General features: G+C 35.4%; 1 protein-coding gene across 8 annotated transcripts in view; it reads left to right on the plus strand.

Moving 5' to 3' along the window:
• The window catches only part of UBR3 (ubiquitin protein ligase E3 component n-recognin 3), a 239416-nt gene that overhangs the window by 67344 nt on the left and 150800 nt on the right, over nt 1-21272 (plus strand). For all 8 annotated transcript variants that reach the window (XR_015255298.1, XM_086718866.1, XM_086718860.1 and 5 more), the window contains 5 exons: nt 4711-4777; nt 11633-11763; nt 13293-13521; nt 19068-19247; nt 19827-19960. Coding sequence is in view for 7 of the 8 variants with exons in the window: in XM_086718866.1 (XP_086574992.1) it covers nt 4711-4777; nt 11633-11763; nt 13293-13521; nt 19068-19247; nt 19827-19960 (741 nt within the window). In the remaining variant the exon portion in view is untranslated. The remainder of the gene's footprint in view (nt 1-4710; nt 4778-11632; nt 11764-13292; nt 13522-19067; nt 19248-19826; nt 19961-21272) is intronic.

A 21272-nucleotide genomic window follows, 5' to 3' on the forward strand; every position in this document is an offset into this window, starting at 1 on the left:
TCTGCCACCTTCTCATGGCCTCCGGATTTTGTACTTCTTTAGTTAGGTTCATTCCTGGGTATCTTATTGGTTTTAGTGCCATTGCAAATGGGATTAATTCCTTGATTTCTTTTTCTGCTGCTTTGTTATTGGTGTATAGAAATGCAGCAGATTTCTGTACATTGATTTTATATTCTGTGACTTAGATGAATTCATGTATTAGTTCAGACAGTTTTTTGATGGAGTCTTTGGTAGCCCAATAACAATCTTTGGGTATTGTTTTAAGTGGTTGTTAATTTACCTGACTTCTTTTTATGGAGCTCACATGTTTTTCATCTGTCTACTAAATCTAAGAGAGAAAGGAATAGAGGTTAATTTGGATTGAGAAACCACCTATAAATTTTTCAGACTGGGAGTTTGAATCTGGGTTTTTATGGATCTTATTATCTCATTTTGGACATATACATATTTTGTGTCTGAAACACATGTAGCAGTGTTGTCTACTTCTCTGCCCAGGGATTAGTTAAGATTTGGAAAGTGTTTCTGAGGGTTGCATAAATGCTGTTTGGATTGAGGTTGTACTTGATTTATTTCCTTCCTTGTCCATTAGACCATGATTTTCTCCCAGGGTTTTATATTGCTTCCTCATGGATAAATAGGGAGGAACTACAATTTACCATCATGAATTTGGGGTGTGTTGTGGTATTGTAGTCATGGTAACCGTATTCTCATCTTCCTTAATCCTGAAATTCTCACTACTGGGAGTTCTTCCTGTTGTTAAAAGTATTGTTTTTTTTTTTTTTTTCAAAATAAAAATGTGGGATTTTTTTTATTTTTTAATTTTTATTTATTTGTTATTTATTTTTTTAAAATTTATATCCAAGTTAGCATATAGTGTAACAATGATTTCAGGAGTAGATTCCTTAGTGCCCCTTACTCATTTAGCCCATCCCTCCTCCCACAACCCCTCCCGTAACCCTCAGTTCTCCATATTTATGAGTCTCTTCTGTTTTGTCCCCCTCCCTGTTTTTATATTATTTTTGTTTTCCTTCCCTTATGTTATCTGTTTTGTCTCTTAAAGTCTTCATATGAGTGAAGTCATATGATTGTTGTCTTTCTGTGACTGACTAATTTCACTTAGCATAATACCCTATCCATGTAGTTCCATCCATGTAGTTGCAAATGGCAAGGTTTCATTCTTTGTGATTGCTGAGTAATACTCCATTGTATATATGTACCACATCTTCCTTATCCATTCATCCACCGATGAACATTTGGGCTCTTTCCATACTTTGGCTATTGTTGGGGTGCATGTGCCCCTTCAAAACAGCATATGTGTATCCCTTGGATAAATACCTAGTTGTGCAGTTGCTGGGTCATAGGGTAGTTGTATTTTTAATTTTTTGAGGAACCTCCATACTGTTTTCCAGAGTGGCTGCACCAGTTTGCATTCCCCCAAAAAATGTGGGACTTAATAGATAACACAATAATCCATTATCTTGAGCAGGTTGTCACATTTTGGATTTGAAATCAGAAGTAGTATTTAAAACATATTTATCTTGGGGCGCCTGGGTGGCTTGGTCGGTTGGACGTCCGACTTCGGCTCAGGTCATGATCTCACGGTCCGTGAGTTCAAGCCCCGCGTCGGGCTCTGTGCTGACAGCTCAGAGCCTGGAGCCTGCTTCCGATTCTGTGTCTCCCTCTCTCTCTGCTCCTCCCCAGTTCATGCTCTGTCTCTCTCTGTCTCAAAAATAAATAAACGTTAAAAAAAAATAAAATAAAACATATATATCTTTAAGTTATAATCCATAGTCATTGTTGAATAAATAGAAAGTATTAACAAAAATATAAAAAGTAATTTATTAGTCTATCACTTAGAGGTGACTTATTGTAAACCTCCGTATTCTACATTTTATATGTAGTATAATTTAATGGTTTCATGCTGTATATGCTGCTCTATAATCTACTTTTGTCACTAATGACAGTTTTGAACATTATAAGAATGAGTATATTTTAACAGTTTTATATGTATTTTATTAGTACTTAAATGGTTTCATACCCTATATGCTATTCTACATATCATGCTTTTCTCATTTTTAATAATGATTTATGAAGACATATCTGGCCAAAATGAATTTAGAGCTCTAGCATTGTTGTTCTTCATAGAGTACAGGTGTAGTATAATTTATCTAATCCCCTGCCATTGGAAGGCAAAGATTCTTTCATTTTGCTTTTATAAATAACACTGTGATAAATAGTTATGCATATAGTCCTTATTCAGTTGTCTATTTCTTTAGGATAAATTCCTATAACTTAAACTTCTGTTACAATAATAAATAAAGGCTTTTGATGTCTATTGGCAAATTGCCATTCAGAAAAATTATACTACTGTATACTTTTAGCAGTAATGTACAGGAATTTGCATTTTCTGGTACTCTTCGTATAATCTCCCTTCCTGGATGTATTTGCTATCTGTCTACCATGATGTGAATCCCAACTCACTGGTCACTGTTTCCATAGTTTGTTGTTGTGTTTTTGTTCATGCTGTCTTTTCTTGGAATGGCTTTCCTCTCCTTTGCTTGGTTAATTTTACTTGTTTTTAGACTATAAGGTTGGGAAATTTATACAACTTTGTTATGCCATGACCATTGTTTGATTGAGGATACTCTTCTTATAGGAAGTTTATATTTGAAATTATGAAGTAATTCTAGCCTGGGTTATAAAATATGTTTTTCCAGATTTGTCTTTTCTCTCAAGATTGGCAGAACAGTTTTATAAGTGGCTGTTAGCTAAATCTCACACTTTAGAACCCTCTGGGCCCTCTGTCATGCTTTTATATTCTTGTGTCTTCTTTCTGCCTTTTAATGCTTGCAATTTCATTCTGGCCGAGTTACTCCAAGGGCAAATGAGGCTGGTAGAAGAGAAGGAGGAGACTGTAGTTTGACTTTCAGTACTGCTGCCAGGTAGATGGTCAGAGAGGACTGGCAAAAGTAGGGATTTACAGGGAGGGCATCCTGAAGTGGTCAGTAAATGCTGACTGAGTTAAGTGGTAACTTTGGAAGACCCCAGCTCTGAGGATGGATGCTAGATTTGCCAGATATCTGAAGTTAAGGCTATGGTATGTAGGCCAAGGAAGCCATACCTTGGCTGACAAGGAAGCCAGTAGATAAAACAGTAGCATGAAGCTAAGGTTACTTTTCTGCTTTGGAGATTTCATAATTGAGAAAGTATCTGGGAATTTGTACCACAGTTTAACCTGCCACCAACACAACACCATTGTTAGTACAACAGACTGTATAGAGAATACTACCACACATGTCTTTAGAATACCAGTTGGCTCCTATATGTTTGGAAAATAGGAGAAAGACATTAGTATAACATAGAGGTTTTGGATCCCTGTGTGGTCTTTCCTAGTTCAAGAGAGCTGGGATAATGGGGTAGAATCATCCTTTACCTGCATGGGAATAAACCTGAACTGTACTGTGAAGGCAGCAGGGACTTTTTCAGCAACATTTAAAGAAAATTAGAAATGTGCACTTGCATCCAGGGCTCCCTCTGCAAGAAGCATACCTCTAGCTTCACATTGGTTGCACTAGGGGTAGATTGCGGCTTCCTCTGCTCCTCTCACCTCTGTGTTGTCTTAGCTGGCTAGCTTCCCATTCTGCTGTGATGCAGTGGTAATATCCCCTGAGGCAGCCTAACACCACTCCAAGATATTTGTCTGGGCATCCAAATAATATCCCCAGGTACCTATTATTGCTTTTGTTACTTCTCTGGTTACAAAACTGAATAGGTTGTAAGTTGTCTGCCCCTCATCTCCCCCGCCCACCCCCCCCCCCCCCAGCTTTGTTATTTTTAATGGGAGGGTTTTTCAGGAATGAATATATCACATATAAGCAGAAATGCCTGTATTTCCTTTTTGGATTTTTTCTTAAGTATTTAAAATTTGTTATTGTTACTTTTTAAACTGTCAACTCTGGCTTTTAATGCACTGTGCTTATTTTTCAGAATTTTTTTTTTTTTTAGAATTTGCTTTCTTAAACTCATCTTTTCTCTTAGATCCTTCAAAGCCTTTTCTGTATTCATTGTTTTAGCTCTCTTCCCCTTCTGTCCTTTCTTCCTGTATTAATCTTCTTCCCTTCTCCCCTTTACCTTTTTTGTGCATTTGATATTATGTTTCAAAGGTTAGTAATTTTTTTGTGTTTTGGAAATTTTTGATTTGGAATTTTTGGGTTTTGCAAGTCTGCCATTAAAAACACAGATTAAGGGGTGCCTGGGTGGCTCAGTCGGTTAAGCGTCTGACTTTGGCTCAGGTCATGATTTCTCAGTTTGTGAGTTCAAGCCCTGCGTTGGGCTCTGTGCTGACAGCTCAGAGCCTGGAGCCTGCTTCAGATTCTGTGTCTCCCTCTCTCTCTACCTCTAACCCACTCGCACTCTGTCTCTCTCAAAAATAAACAAGTATTAAAAAAAATTTTTTTTAAGCACAGATTAAATTTAAGAGCTCTTGTATTTTAATACTAAGGATTTTCATTATATATTTTAATTATAATGCTAATTTTAAAGTAAAAGTATATTTTATTACGGTAAATACATAAAAGTAAAATGTGTTAATATTATGGAAGCATGCCTGTGTTATATATTTAACATAATTTATAAGCATATTTATATTTGTGTAAAATGTGTACATTCATGAATAGGACTGTACATGATGCTAATTTTGTTTTTCTCCAGGAGGATCAAGATGGGAGTCAAGGTCTGGGCAAGAGAAAGAGGGTCAAACTAAGCAGTAGCACCAAAGGTATTTATATTCGTTTTTTTCCTTGTATAAAAAGCTAAAAATATAAACCAAGAAACAGACTCTTAACTATAGAGAACAAACTGGTGATTGACAGAGGGGAGGTGGGTGTGGGGATGGATTAAATTGGTGATGGGGATTAAGGAGTACACTTGTTGTGATGAACACTGGGTATTATATGGAAGTGTTGAATAACTGTATTGTACACCTGAAACTAATACTGCACTGTGTTAACTAACTGGAATTTAAATTAAAACTTTATTTAAATGTTTAATCTAAACATTAATTTAAAAATGTTTAATCATTAAGAACACTTATTGGCTAGCCATTTTGAAGAGAGTTATGTTTTTAGATTTGTCTAATGATAGAGAAAGTGTTGTTAGGGAGTGATTGTGGGGGACCTCAAAAGCAAATGAAACCCTTACTATCGGAATTTTGTTTCTTGTTTTTTTCATAAGACACGCATTATTATGTTTGAACCATAAAAACAAATGTTTTCATTGATTCTTTGATTTGGATCCAGTGTTTTTGGTGTAAAGTTTTAGTTTGATTTACGTCTTGTTATAATCTGGAGTATGCAATTTCTAGAGTGAAAAAGGATGAACACGGAAGAGATGATGACAGAGAGGTGGGGGGGAGGGAGAGATTTAAAATGAATGGCACTTATTAAGGGTTGTTTAAAGGGGTGCCTGGGTGTCTCAGTTGGTTAAACTGCTGACTCTTGATTTGTGCTCAGGTTATGATCTCAGGGTTCATGAGTTTGAGCCCCGCATCGGGTTCTGTGCTGACAGCATGGAACCTGCTTTGAATTCTCTCTCCCTCTCTCTGCCCCTCCCCTGATCACGCATGCTGTCTCTCTTTCTCAAAATAAATAAGTAACATTAAAAAAAAAAGGGTTCAGTAAAGGTTCAGTATGTGTTTGCTCAAAGGAGGAAGTAGATATGTCTGTAGTGAGGAAATAGATTAATGATAATAATATTTTTAAAACTTTTTTGCATATGCTAGACGTAGTGCTAAGCACCTCACATTTCATTTAATTCTTAAAATCACCATATGAAGCAGTTTTTATTATTATTGTTATTATTGTTATGACTATTTTATGAATGAGGAAATGAAGGCATGTTAGAGATCACAGCTAATGGGAAGTAGTTCCTTAATTCAAGTCCCAGAGCTTAACCTCATAATCACTATGTTTTCTAGACCCTCACTAAAAGCTTTTCTAGAGTACTTGTTATAAATTGATGGCCTGTGCTGTGAATTTTTGCCATGGATTTCCAAATACCAACGTGGTCTATATGCTGGGTTTGTATACACTGTTAGAGAGTTTCCAGAGGTTATATTACTATTTTGATGAAAAGAATTTGTTAAATTAACTATTTTGATGTATCTTGTAGAATATTTAGAACTGCTTGGGAAGGAATATTTAGAACTGCAGGCACTTTCAGTTGAGGCTCATTTTGTAAGTCTCTTCTGAGGTACTTATGCTGCTGCATTTAATTTCTAGTGGTGGGAACCCTTCAAGGTCCTTCTAGCCAGACTAAGATGACATGAGACAGATTGATAGGAGACAGTCAGATTTAATCGCTTATATATGGGGAATCCACACCAACATGGAAATTCCAGAGACAGGCGAAATACAGCATCTAGGTCATTCTGAACTAAGGAGAAGCGATTAGGGGTCTGGGACTTCAAAGAGAAGACTTGCAATTCACAGGAAGGGAAAAAGAGTAAGTACTTGATAAATGCACGTTTTCCGAGCCACTCAGAAACAATGGGACATAGAAGACTTTGATCAAACAAGTCTTGCTAGGTTCCTCCCCGTCTACTATACTTAGTTTATACCATAATGTAATTATCTTTGGTGATAGCTCTCTTCCTGGAGCAGATCTTCTATCTAAATTCTTTCTTTTAATTTTTTTTTTTAACGTTTATTTATTTTTGAGACAGAGACAGAGCATGAATGGGGGAGAGGCAGAGAGAGAGGGACACACAGAATCTGAAACAGGCTCCAGAGCTGTCAGCACAGGGCCCGACACGGAGCTTGAACTCATGGATTGTGAGATCATGACCTGAGCCGAAGTCAGCTTCTTAACCGACTGAGCCACCCAGGCGTCCCCTATCTAAATTCTTTCTAGGTAGTTGCAGGGGTAGGTTTTCCTGAATCTGCTGGGTTTTGATTGCTGTTTGTTTGTTTGTTTGAGTATAGTTAAGACACAGTATATGTTAGTTTCAGGTGTACAACTTAGTGATTTGTCAAGTTTGTACATTATGCTCTGTTCACCACAAGTGTGGCTGCCATCTGTCTGGTTACTTCACTATTATAATATCATTGACTGTATTCTGTATGGTCTGCTTTTCATTCCTGTGACTTACTCATTTCTTAACTGGAAGCCCATATCTATACATCTATCCTCTCTCCTTCACCCATTTGGTTCCCACCCCCCCCACCCCCAGCACCTGTTCTGGCAGCTATCAATTTGTTCTGTATATTTGTAGGTCTGATTCTGCTTTCTCCTCCTCCTCCTCCTCCTCCTCCTCCTCCTCCTCCTTCTTCTTCTTCTTCTTCTTCTTCTTCTGTTTTTTTTTTTAGATTTCACTTATGAGTGGAATCATATGGTATTTGTCTTTCTCAGTCTGGCTTATTTCAATTAACATTATACCCTGTAGGTCCATTCTCTTGTCTCAAATGGCATAATTTCATCATTTTTTATGGCTGCCTAATATTCTGTTGTGTGTATATATCATATTTTCCTTATCCATTCATCTATTGATGGACACTTAGGTTGCTTCCATATCTTGGCTATTGTCAATAATACTGCAGTAAACATAGGGGTGCATATATCTTTTTAATGTCTGAAGGAAATTAGAAACTCATATGGCTGCCTGGCCCTTTGACTTGCCAGAGTTGTCTTTGTGTTTACCTGAGTTCTTGAGGTAACATCTGAATTGAAGCAGACTGTTAGGCACATACTTCAGTTTAAGCTTTAGGGATGCCCAGAAAAAAATACCTGTTATGGTGTAACATTGTTTTCCTTTGGTCAGACTTTGGCTGAAGATACTTTTTATGGAGACTTAAAGTTGGAGCTTATTTTATACCTGATTTTTTCATATTTGAGATTGGATTGATTATCTTCTCTTCCTTCTTCCACTGGTGAGGAGTAGTACAGAGATTTAAGACTTGATCAGTTATCATTTTTGCCCTAATTATGTGCATGGAAGAAATAGCCATTTGAATTAGTAGAACCCCTGTTTTCAAAAAATGATTGTTGCTTTTGAAGATATTGGTAGTCCAGGGAGTGGTGTAGTTTTTGTAAGAATTTGGTTCAGTGGTTAGAAAGGGAGCTGAAAAGAAAATATGTAATGATAGGCAAGAGGTTGAAGCTCTGTGCTACACAAACTCACTGTGTATTCTCAAAACCTAAATTTTAAGGATGAGAAAACTGAGGCCTAGAAGGCCACGTTTATTGGCCAAAATTATTGAGTTCCTGAGTTATAGAGCCTGGACTCTACTGTTTAATTAAAACCTTTACCTTACCCACAGATTTTCCACCACATAACTGATTGTTCAATTTTTTTTTGTTTGTTTGTTTGGCTTAAGGTAGTTTTGGCATTGTAAAAGTCATGACAATTTAATCCAGATTTTAACGTAAATATGTAGTCCTACATAACTACTGGAAGCATTTCTTTTTTTTTTTTTTTTTTCAACGTTTATTTATTTTTGGGACAGAGAGAGACAGAGCATGAACGGGCGAGGGGCAGAGAGAGAGGGAGACACAGAATCGGAAACAGGCTCCAGGCTCTGAGCCATCAGCCCAGAGCCCGACGTGGGGCTCAAACTCACGGACCGCGAGATCGTGACCTGGCTGAAGTCGGACGCTTAACCGACTGCGCCACCCAGGCGCCCCCTGGAAGCATTTTTAACCACATTTCCATAACATAGCACACAAAGCCCATCACACATGTTTTATTTTTTTGTTAAAATTTTTTACATTTTTTTTAATGTTTATTTTTGAAAGGGGGAGGGAGGAGGGAGAGAGAGAGGGAGACACAGAATCCTAAGCAGGCTCCAGGCTCTAAGCTGTCAGCACAGAGCCCAACGTGGGGCTCAAACCCATGAACCTCAAGATCATGACCTGAGCTGAAGTCTGACACTCAACTGACTGAGCCACCCAGGCACCCCACACATGTTTTAAATATCTGGGAGAAACTGACATCATCTATTTTAAGAACGACTGCAATGAAGACATTGTGGGCTTTTTCTTTGCTTTTTGTCTGAAGATGAAAAAATTGAATTGTACACAACTGTAGCTATTTACATTTTAGTAGAAGCAGTAGCTTTTCTGGTTCATTTGGCTTGCTTTATTTATTTAAAACAAAGTTAATGTATCTTTCTTTTTAAATACTTGACATATAATAATTATGGTAGCTTCAGGCTTTCCTTTGACAATTGCAAACTTGCAGAGTCCTGTGAATTCTAAGATTAATACCACAAGTTTTTTTAGCTTTGCAAATATTTTTAGAAACACTTATCCTTGAAGGTTTTTAAATTTTTTTGGTAGTCTGTAAAATTTTCAATCATGTTAGTGCTAAATGAACTGTGCGAATTAAATTGGCATCAGCAATATGCTCTGGGTTACATTCTAATTTTAATTTCTAATCCTCATATTCCTGTCATCTGATTCACTTGGGCCCTAATTTTATTGCTTTTTTGGCTTTGAGTATGTCAGTGTGTGCTTTTGAATATATTTTACCTCAGTTTTTGCAAGACTGGTTTATTTCTATTTTTAAATCATTGTCATCCTGTGAATGATCTAGTTCAGGAGGAAGAGATTTTGGTTTTACAAGTAGAAAATTCTGAGATTTAGAAAATAAAGAATTAAGTAGTTTCCATTAAGGGGATATATAGTATAATTGTATTTATATTTTTATCCCTGTTACATATTGCTTATACTAAAGGCACAGTGAAAGGGAGTTGGGGGATTGGGACATAACTTTTGCCTTTCTGTAGTTAAAATTGTCATGTCTCCAGAATAATGAAATTGTATTCTGAAAATATTGGGTTACCAATTATTAATGAAAAAACTGGGTTAAAGTTATGTCTAGTAAGTACTGATTCAAGCTTGTTAAGCCTAGAATATTTTATAGAAGAATCAAGAGAGTGATGACATGCTTGTTGATGGCATGTGTATTGAGCGTACTGTTACATTTGCATACCTATGAGCTGAGGAGATGTGGTGTGACCACATTACTAAATAATAGAACTGTACCACTGAGGTGTAGGGCCAGTTGAAAAATGCTCCAAGATTACTCTGTAAGACAACTTGAACTATAATGTAGTTTGGGTCATTCCTGAGTATTTTAGTGCATGTGATTTTATTATTTTTAAATCTCTCATCTAACTCTAGTCCCTGTGTAAGCATCATCACTGAATCAATCCATTCCATTGACACTTGCTATGTCCTCTGAAATGTGCTTATGTGGACCTGATGATCCAGAGCAGTAGCCCAAGATTATTGGCTCCAGCAAAAATCAGTAGAATTTTCTTGTTCTTTTTCAGGGAAAGAAATTAGAGAAAGTGAGAGAAAGAAATAACCAAAGTATTAAAATATTCAGTTCATTATATACCCACTGAGACCTTTCTGTTGACTAAGTGTGGCAAGGATGCAGAGATTAGCAGGAGACAAAGTAGCTCTCAAGGAGTGAGTAGCACTTCACCATAGAAATTGGCTGTCTAGTAGATAATTTTATCCTTTTTTGAATATTTTTATTTAAATGGGGCATCCAGGGGTGCCGGAGTGGCTCAGTTGGTTAAGTGTCTGATGCTTGATTTCAGCTCAGGTCATGATTTCTCGCATGGTGAGGTCGAGCCCTGTGTGGAGCTCCACGCTCATGGCATGGAACCTGCTTGGGATTCTCTCTCTCTGCCCCTCACCTGCTCATTTACTCTCTCTCTCTCTTAAAATAAATAAATAAACACACACAAATAAAAGGGGCATCCATTTTCTTTCTGTCTTTCACGTTGGTTTATTTTTGAGGAGGGGGGCAGAGAGAGGGAGAGAGATTTCCAAGCAGGCTCCACATTGTTAGTGTAGAGCTGGACATGAGGCTCAATCTCAGGAACCGTGAGTTCATAACCTGAGCTGAAATCAAGAGTTCAACCTGAGTTGAAATCACTGAGCCACTCAGGCACCCCAGGGGGCACCACCCATTTTCTGTTTCTTCTGTGCGTGAAGAGGGCATCTTGAGTGCAGTGCAAGTAAGCATGTATGTATAACACTCTTTATACTTGTTCTGGTATATTCTTTCCGGAAAAAAAGTGAGTGCTTCCATATACTAGAGTAAACAATACATTAGTAATTATTTCCTGCAGGAAAGTTAGTATTTCATTTATGAAGAACAATTTTAAAGAAATAAATTATTGAATTCTATAAAAATTTCTCCCCCTTTCTCTAAAAATTAAAAATCAAAAGATGTAATAATTTTGGGCTTTCTGGCTTTGATATTTTGTTTTTAGCTTAAAATTGTTATTACTGTAAATATTCAGTACCATGACTGTTCCATAATTATTTTGAATCTTAGAAACTTTAGATAAAGTGCTTATGTTTAAGGAGAGATAATTACTTATTTTTCTAGTACCTGCTTCCTATTAAAACATAAAGATTGAGTATTTTGCTATTTTATACTATGGAGATTATAGAAATCTGAATTGATGATGTCAGCATTATTGAATTAATGAAAAGGTATCCTTAATTTATATACATTCAGGTGTTTGAGGTTGATGGATTATTAATTATAGTAAGGTTTAAATGCGATGAACAACTTAAATCATTAGGTGATAAGTTTTCTTTTTTTATGTAGATCAATCTATAATGGATGTTTTGAAACATAAAAGTTTTCTAGAAGAACTATTGTTTTGGACTATAAAGTATGAATTCCCTCAGAAGATGGTAACTTTCTTACTCAACATGCTTCCAGATCAAGAGTATAAGGTATCTACATTTTTTCCCTTTCTTTCTGAACTTTGCTCTCCTTTCTTTGCCTTTTCATTATGAAAAATCTTTTTGGTGTGTTTCTCAGCTGTGGCTTATTTTATTGTAGCTTTGAGGACTGATATAACACTAATAAAAAGCATTAGCTTCTTTTGTTGTCAAACAGGGTTTGCACAAAAAGCACAGGATCATAGCTCTGAGGCAAAGCAGCTTTACAGAACAGAATTCCTAAGGATAGTCTTTCTGCATGGAACTTGGTCCAAAGAGAATGCTGGGGGACAAAGACATAATTGCACAAGTAAATGTGTAGTTACAAATTGTAGTAAGTTCTCTAAAGGAGAGGTACAAGGTGCTATGAGAATGTTTAAGGGGGCAACTGAATTTGGATTGTGGGGTTAGAGGGGCACTTGGCTGGCTCAGTTGGTAGAGCATGCTTGATCCTGGCGTCATGAGTTCAAGCCCCATGTTGGGTGTAGCGATTACTTAAAAAAATGTATTGTGGGGTTAGGTTTGGGAAAATCGTGGGGTTAGTAATTGCTAGCCATACTGTTAAAGACAGAACAGGTATTGACCTATATACGCATGTAGGTATTGAAGGCTCTAGTCCCAGAAGGTGTGGACCCACACCTGTGACTACCATGTAGTTATGGCAAAGTGACACAACTGCATGCATGAAAAGAAAATAAATTATGTTGTAGTAGTAGTAGTTGTTGTTGTTATTGTTTTTCATTGATTGATTGATTGCTGTAGTTCTTCTTATGGTTTAGATAGTAAAGTCTCTTTAGGAGTTAAACTTTAATGAATAATGCCATTGTGTTGTGTCATTATACCCAGTTAAGAAAACAAGAGGAAATGTACATGTTACACAGTTTTTTTTTTTTTTATTTTTAATAATTTTTTAAGTTCATTGATTTTTTTTGAGAGAGAGAGAACCCCAAGTAGGATGCGGGGCTCCAATTCACAAACTGAGATCATGATCTGAGCCAAAACCAAGAGTCGGATGCTTAACCGACTGAGTCACCCAGGTGCCCCAGAAAGAGTATTTATTTAGTCATGTAGTGGTCAGCTTTCCAATCAAATAGCGGAATACATTTCTTTTGGAGTAATCACATTGACACCCTTGTTTTTTAGTTATATTACATCCTCTGGTATGGTTTTTAGCTGAGACTTTAGATTTTGTTGTTAAACAAAACAGTGACACCTATTTTGACATTAGCTAATTGATATTATTTGTAAGCAAAGTGAAAATTTGTGTTTTTAAATCATGGTATTTATAATTGCTCTAAAATTTTAATGATTTAAAATGGTAATTAAATTTTTTTTAACCATCCAAGTATTTTGCTAATGTTCCAAAAAAAAAAAAAAAAAAAGAATGTGACTACCATCATCATTAAAATTACTTTTAAAATTATCTTGGGTGTCATCACAAGCTAGTAATAGCTTTAAAATGCTAACATAATGTATTGGAAACTGTGTTGTAAAACTCTAAACTATTGTGTTTTTTTCCCCCTATTTTAAAAAATTTACAGGTTGCTTTTACAAAAACTTTTGTTCAGCATTACGCTTTCATTATGAAAACACTGAAGAAGAGTCATGAATCCGACACAATGTCTAACAGAATTGTGCATATTAGTGTTCAGTTGTTCAGCAATGAAGAGCTAGCCAGACAGGTGACAGAAGAATGTCAGCTGCTGGATATTATGGTTACTGTGCTATTATACATGATGGAAAGTTGCCTTATTAAAAGTGAGCTACAAGGTAAACTCAGAATTATTTCACTAGTTTTATTATTGGTATACTTTGTGTAACTAGTCTTAAAAACCTCCTTATATGCTTAAAATAACTTTAAAAATATTGTAAAATTATACATCTTTGTTAAAGAATTTTTTTGAAAATTTTCAGCAAAGTTTAAAGACAAACTTTAAAATTAGTTATAGCTTAGTTATTTACAAACAGCTGTTAACATTTGGGGATATTTCTTTTCTGTCTTTTTGTGTGATAGGAGTGTATTTACAGATAGAAATAATACTTTAATATATGGTACAATACTTTAAAAATACACTACCATAGTGTACGTGTTGGGAACATGGTTTTTAATGATTGCAGTTACTAATATCATATGACTTTACCATAATTTAACCATTTCTTTATTGCACATGTTCCTTTTTTTTATTATAAGTTTAACTATCAGCCTTAGACATTTTTATATGCCTATAGTTTTATAATTTAAAAATTGAAATAAATATTGCCTTTTTTTGTTTTCCCATAGTGAGGTCTTTAGTTTTTTTCTTTTGTGTCCACTATATGGTTGATATTCCTCAAACTGCCGTAATGTCTCTGGGGCCTCCTCCTATTCTCATTTCACTGTGGTCTTTCATCTTAACTTTGCCTCCCTGTAATAATTTATATTATTTGAGTATTTGCTATGTATGAGGCGCTGTGTTAATACCATTCATATGTTGTCTCAGTTAAGCTTCGGAACTCTTTTCTGAGACTGGTATTATTATTTTCCCCACTTTATAGATGAGTTAAATTGAGTCTTAGAGAAGTTAAGTCATTTACCATAGATAAGCCAGCTAGTAAATGACAGAGCCAAGGACTTCATATCTCCTGATGTCAGAATCTGCCCTTAACCATGAAACAAGGCAGGTCAATATCGATAGCAGTGTATCTTCACTTGTTGGCATGTGGAGCTAAACTTTAACAACAAACAGTACCTCAGATTAAATCTTAGGACTTTTCCATTTTCTCTGGAAGAGAGATCTTGTAGTTGAAACGCCTTGTTCCATTGTTACCTTCTTTTGCATATCAGCTCCTATTTTCTCTCTATTCTGATAGTCTGTCTATATTCTCCTGTGATATCATAGCCTGAAAATTGATATATGCTCAGTGCAGGGTACAGTGCCTTATATATACTAATAATAGCTAGCTAATATGATAGCTACCATCTTTTGAGCACTCACTATATGCTATGCTCTTTTTCTTTATATTATGTCATTTAACCATTAGTAGTTCTAAGAAGTAGATTTTGTTTTTTTCCATTTTATAGGTGAGGGAACTGTGGCTTAGGGAGTTAAAGTCAATCATCTGTGGTTTTACAGCTGTAAGTAGTAAGGCTGGGTGTTTGACTTACACCCATTCTTTTGCCCACTCTGTGATTCTGTCTTCCATTGTGGGTATAGTGGGAGCATGATACATTATTTACATTAAGCAATATATCTCTTTACTTTTTTTAAAGGAAAATTTAACAGGTGCTTTGTATTATAGTTTTTCTGTCTTCATGTAAGATGACCCTTTCTTTCTGAGATTTAGTTACATACATTACATGTATTGTTTGTTCTCTTTTGAAATAGTATCTATCATCATTCAGTTCAGTATCTAATATCATATCAGTCATATTCTTATATATAGAATTATTTATTTACAGAAGGACTTTTCACAAAAAGTATTTTTATTTTATAGACTAGAAAACTTAAAATTTAGAAGTATCTGCTCTTTTGAAAAGAATCTGGGGTCTGTTTTCTTGACTAAGTGGTTTAGCTGTGCTTATTATATATAGTTTGCACTTGATCTTCAAGGAAGAACGTTTGAGAAGATGTGTTTGAATCTGTCTCATATTTTTTCTGCAGCCAGATTTCCTGAAAGAGTTTGTTTGTTTCCTTGCTTTTCAGGCACTCAGTTACTGACTAGAGGTCTAGTGTCTAGTGTCCACTTCTATCATTCTGTTGATCTCTCCAAAATTGTCCATGACTCCAGTGGTTGCATGTCCTACTTTCCCCAGAACAATTCCAAGTAATGTCTGTTGTTCTGATGTAGTTATTCATACAATCCCTTTTACTCTCAAAAGAGTCCCAGTTTATACAATAAATTATATGGTCACCCTTTCCATGACCTACATGGGGGAAACCCATGGCCACTCTTTCGACCTTATCTTTCCTAATTTTCCGTAGCATTTCACACTGTTGATTGTCTATTCTTTCTGTGACCCAGAACTCTTCAGCTTGTCCTGTCAACATTGGTGTTTTTTGGCACTTTGTCTTGGTATCTTTGTTCTTCTTACTTTACCCATATTTTATGAACTTATATTGCAAAGTCTTGTTTTGCTTTCTGTATATACTTCCCTTCTAATGCAGTTAATCTGTCTTGGAAATTCAACACAAATTGAATTTTCTAGAAGCTAAATAGCTATCAGTAGCATTGCTAAGATCTTTAAATACAAGTGTATTTTTTCTAGCAGTAAATTACATTATTTCTAAGCCAAGGCCTAATATTCTCTTTAGATCTCATGGTGTTTTATTCCAACGTAGCATAACATTTCATGATACCTGCTTGATGGTCTTCTAAAAACACCATAAACTTTCCTGTTTTTACATCGAGTATTGGAACGGGCTTTAAATATTTTGAACTACCTATAACTTGCTACAGATATTACAACAGGATCCCTGTACTTTGTTTTTATTTTTAAATAGATCTATCAGGCTTTTTCATAAATTTTCGTTAGACACTATTTTAAAATTTTGTATATATCGTTAGTAAATAGACGCTCATATAATGAGAATTCACATGGCCACAGCAATAGTTGAAGATTAAAAGGAAAAAGCCTCTAGTAGTATGCAATCCCTACTTTACACTTTTACTCTGTTGTATTCATTTCTACACCATACTCCTTTGTAATTCCAAACATAACTATTGATGTCCCTGAAATTTTACAATTTGTATTATGAAACAGTCTGTGTAAAATAGGAACTTTAAAACCATATGTTGCATAACTATGGGAGTGTCCGCAATTGGTAATAATCCCAGATCGATCTGTTCTGCACATCAAACTGTTTATTGTGCTATATTCTTTGGATGTCTCAAACATCCAGTTGTGTACCTCAAACCCACGATGTCCACACCAAGAACTCTTTATCTCTCTATCAAGCCTGCTTCTTTTCTGTTGTGTGTGTGTGTGTGCATGTGTGTGAATGTGTGTATTTATATGTGTATGTGAGTACACTGTGTGTTTTAGTACCCCTGTCCAACTACTTACACAGCTGCCTCACCTAAAAACCTAGGAGTCATTTTGACTTTTTACTCCTTGTAGATATAATGAGCATCACCGAATCTGTCATTTTAACCTTGTAAACACCTTACAATAGCCACTTCTCTTCATCTTTACATCTTCATGCCACCACCATAGTTCAAGCCATTGCCATCTCTAGGCTTCATACTAGTAGCCGTCACCACCTTCCTTGAGTTACTTTCTATACTGCACATCTGATCATGTCCCCATCTCTCAACCCTACCCCCAGTGGCTTGCCATTCTCTTCATGTGAACTCCAGACTCCTGAAGTTGATTTATAAGGCCCTCTGGCGTCATTTGTGCCACCCGTCTTCTGCATTCTTTGTCCCAGTGATTCCATCCTTTTTTATATTGCTTCCTCTACCTAGAACACCATTGCCTCTCCCATCCCTAGTTTATTTGGCTTATTCTAATTCCTCCTTCATTCTGTAGATCTTAGTTTAAACATTGCTTCCTCAGGAGAGTCTTTTCTAGCTGTATTTGTTCTTACGACTTCTTATACTTTTCCTATTATAGCCCATGGTGATGGCGGTAGTAGTCAGGGAGGGCTTTCTAATCTCAGGTGTGGATGATTTGTAATCACCCTCTTACCCCCACTCCTTCATTCAGTTACACCCTCTCTCGTCCTATTGAGAGGCACTGAAAGAGAGCATACTTAACTTCGCAGGTCCTGTTCTTGTATATTGTTGTAAGTTAAGAGTTGAGTAAAATAATTTCATGGACTGAAACCTAAATTTAATGTATGGAAATTAAGAATTGCTGTAGAAACCTCTCACTGATGAGTTTGACAAGTAGATGGTTAGTTGAAAAACTTGGTTAAAGTGAGGAATCATTAAAACAGGTTACATGCATGTATTAAACACTGCATTTTTAACTAAAAACACAGAGATGCACGTTGATTCTCCAATCTGTTAATTTTGGGCAAAGCATTTTTAAATTTATTTATTATTATTTTTAAATGTTTTTATTTATTTTTGAGACAGAGAGAGACAGAGCATGAGCAGGGGAGGGGCAGAGAGAGAGGGAGACACAGAATCTGAAGCAGGTTCCAGGCTCCGAGCTGTCAGCACAGAGCCCGATGCGGGGCTCAAACTCACAGACTGTGAGATCATGACCTGAGCTGAAGTCGGACGCTCAACCGACTGAGCCACCCAGGTGCCCCTGGGCAAAGCATTTTTAAGTTACAGTTTCATTGACTGGAGTTCTCCCTCATCTTTCTTACATGTACCACTTGTGCAAAGCATCATCTGTGGTTTCCAGTTTCATTTTCTTCAAAGTTAGAACATAAAGATCTTTGTGAATCCATCTGAGTGTAAAATCCTAGATTTTTATGATTTTTCTCCAAGATTTTTTAGCATATATGTTTATCCAGAGTCAGTTTTTGTTTCTGTTCATGTTAAATGTTCTTATTATAAAATTTGAATTAAATATATATAAACTGATGAAATATGAATGCATAAAGAGGTATTACAAAGCTTTTGAGAGACAAAAAAGTAACTGCCTAAGAAATGCTAAAAAATCTTGGGGTATTAGTATGTTTTATAGTAGGAATGGGGAGCTCGTTTGTGCAGTGAATCAGTTAAGTTGGAACAGGTTAAGAGAGCTAATGCATATATGCTGTAACTTCTAATAGTAAAGATTTTGTACATGCCTAATCTTTCCCCACCCACAATAATGTATTTAAACCTTGAAGATTTTTTTAAAAGGCTTAAGAAGTTTATTTATGTGTGTATCTTTCATTTTCAAAACACCGTGTTTGCTAAAAAACTATGTATTTTTTGAATAGAAGAAAGCAACTAAATACATATCACTTATACAGATTTGTTTGATAAAATGGAATAAAATTAATCTAAGAATAAAAATATTTTACTGATTAGAACTGAAGATACTGCATTATGTTGTTAAAATCAAGAAAATAATAAGGTTTTATGAACATATAGCTACCTCAGTATCATGTAATATGTCAGACAAGTGGTATACTTATTATAATGATGTACTAAGTATTATGATAGTGCTTCATTTAATTTCCTTAAGGTATGTGTCTTTTCCCCATTTTACAGTTGGGGAAATTGATTCAGAGTATAAGTAACACACCATATGTCAGGCTGGAGTTTGAATTTAGATGTCCCGATACATAATCTGTATCATTGATAAAGTTTTTGTTTTGTTTTGTTTTGTTTTGTTTTGTTTTGTTTTGTTTTTAACTTATTTATTGCTGGGCTGTGTGTATCTGTTTTAGATGAAGAAAATAGTTTGCATGTGGTAGTGAACTGTGGAGAAGCATTACTGAAGAATAACACTTATTGGCCTCTTGTCAGTGATTTTATTAATATCCTTTCTCATCAAAGTGTGGCTAAGAGATTTTTGGAGGACCATGGTTTGTTAGTTACATGGATGAACTTTGTATCCTTCTTTCAAGGTATGAATTTTACTTTTTTTGTTAAGTTTTTAGTTTACAAAATGCCTAATGCAAAACTATCAAATAAGCTAATTAAAAGATAATAAGATACCATTCAGGTTACACGTGAAATGTCTCATTTTAATTAATATTTCTAAGTACTTTAATCAAGTGTTCATGAAAATATGTCAGAGTTATGAAAAATGTCAAATTATTAAAAAGGAAACAGGAGTATAATTTTTTTTAGCACTTTAAACCGTTAATCTGGAAATTTCTAATCTATTCTCCAAGAAAGATTTATAACACTTTCATAAAATTTCAGTTACTGTCAGTTAAAATAGTTTTGAGTTTCTTACATAACATATTCAATTATGTTGTAAAGGAGACAATTCACAAAGTGTTCCTAAGAAAACCTAGCTTGTAAAAACTTCCAAAAAGACTAGATTATTTTATTTTAAATATTTATTTCTATACATACTGTGCCATTTATGCCATTTGTGTGCACTGAAGTGTTTGGTACTCAGAAGTATTTTACTTGACTTTTAATATGAATAGTTGCTTCCATTTGGCAAGGTTTATATCTGCTTTAATTTTTGCAAGGTATGAACTTAAACAAGCGAGAACTAAATGAGCATGTGGAATTTGAGTCTCAGACCTACTATGCTGCCTTTGCTGCTGAACTTGAGGCCTGTGCACAGCCAATGTGGGGGCTCTTATCACATTGTAAAGTTAGGGTATGTTGAAATATTTTTGTTAATTTCTGTCTTTACCTTTAAAAAAGTGATTTGAGAAAAATATTTGTGAAAACATTGGTTTTACTCATATATACTAATGGACAATGTTTAATTGTGAATTCAGGTCTATGAAAGCTGACCTGAGACAGTAATTATTATTAGGCAGGTAGGAGTTCATTATATTTTCAGATCTTTGCAGCCTTCCCTTACCATGTATATAGCCTTGCAGCTTTGTAAGTCTCCACATTCATTTTCATTGCTTCATTTTACCCATTATCAATTAATTGCCTGATGTTTCTTGTCTTTCAAGGAATGGGAATAGTTCTCAAGACAGTTTCCATTTTTAAGATTCCAAGCACAAAATTAGTACACATTTCATTCAGCTTCCAATTGTTTATGAAAGGAATCTTAAGAGTAGCATAGCAGCAATATAAATTCTTAAATTCTAGGATAAGAAAATGATCACTTGTAATTGCATGTGTGTGTGTCTTTGTGTACAAATATATATTTTACCTTTGCATTTTAAAGTATTGGTTTGATGGGTCTCCTGAATCCTTGGATAATCCAGAAAAATGGAATTCCCTGACCCTACTAAACTAAGAACTTGAATGAGATTTTGCCATATGGATCTCATGGAGACCAACCTGCCAGCCTGTATCAGTAAGCATGCTGGACAAGATTTTATAGTGGGAATATTTTGAAGCCCTACTTTCTGATCTTGGCTCTGCCTCTTTCTACTTAAGTCACTTGGTCAACTCATTTAAAACTATTTGAATGTCTCAGTCTTTTTCCTTATTTTTGAAAAAACAAAACAAAAGAAAATGGAAATGGAATACTAAAGTCTGCCCTTCTTCACAGGGTTATTATGAGGCTTTCCTCCATTATATTCTTTAAATATATGAGTTCCTTTAAGCAGATTTATATTTTATCTCATGACTTCAGCTACTCTCCAAATGCACATGACTTACAACTTTGTTACTGTAGCCAGGTTCAAATTTCCAACAGCTCTGGTTATTCATGTGGATCTCCTTATATAGGTACATGAATTTTCTCAGGCCCCTAACTTTCTAAATTCATCTGCCCATACCGAGTCCTTTATGTCATTTAATGGTGTCTGAAAATATATAATTATCCAGCATGGATACTTTCTCTCCCTGCTGTGCCAGCTGTGTTCAGACTATAATAAGATACCATGAAATATCTCTTCTGTTCCAGAAGTTCTCCCTACCACTTCTTTCCTGTGTTTTATTTCTTCATATATTAAAAATAATCTAGGTTGTTAAGATAATTTCTTAACTGGTTCTTCTGAATT

The sequence above is a fragment of the Puma concolor genome, chromosome C1 (assembly GCF_028749965.1).
Source record: "Puma concolor isolate L17-30 chromosome C1, mPumCon1.1.hap2, whole genome shotgun sequence".
Taxonomy (NCBI): Eukaryota; Metazoa; Chordata; class Mammalia; order Carnivora; family Felidae; genus Puma; species Puma concolor.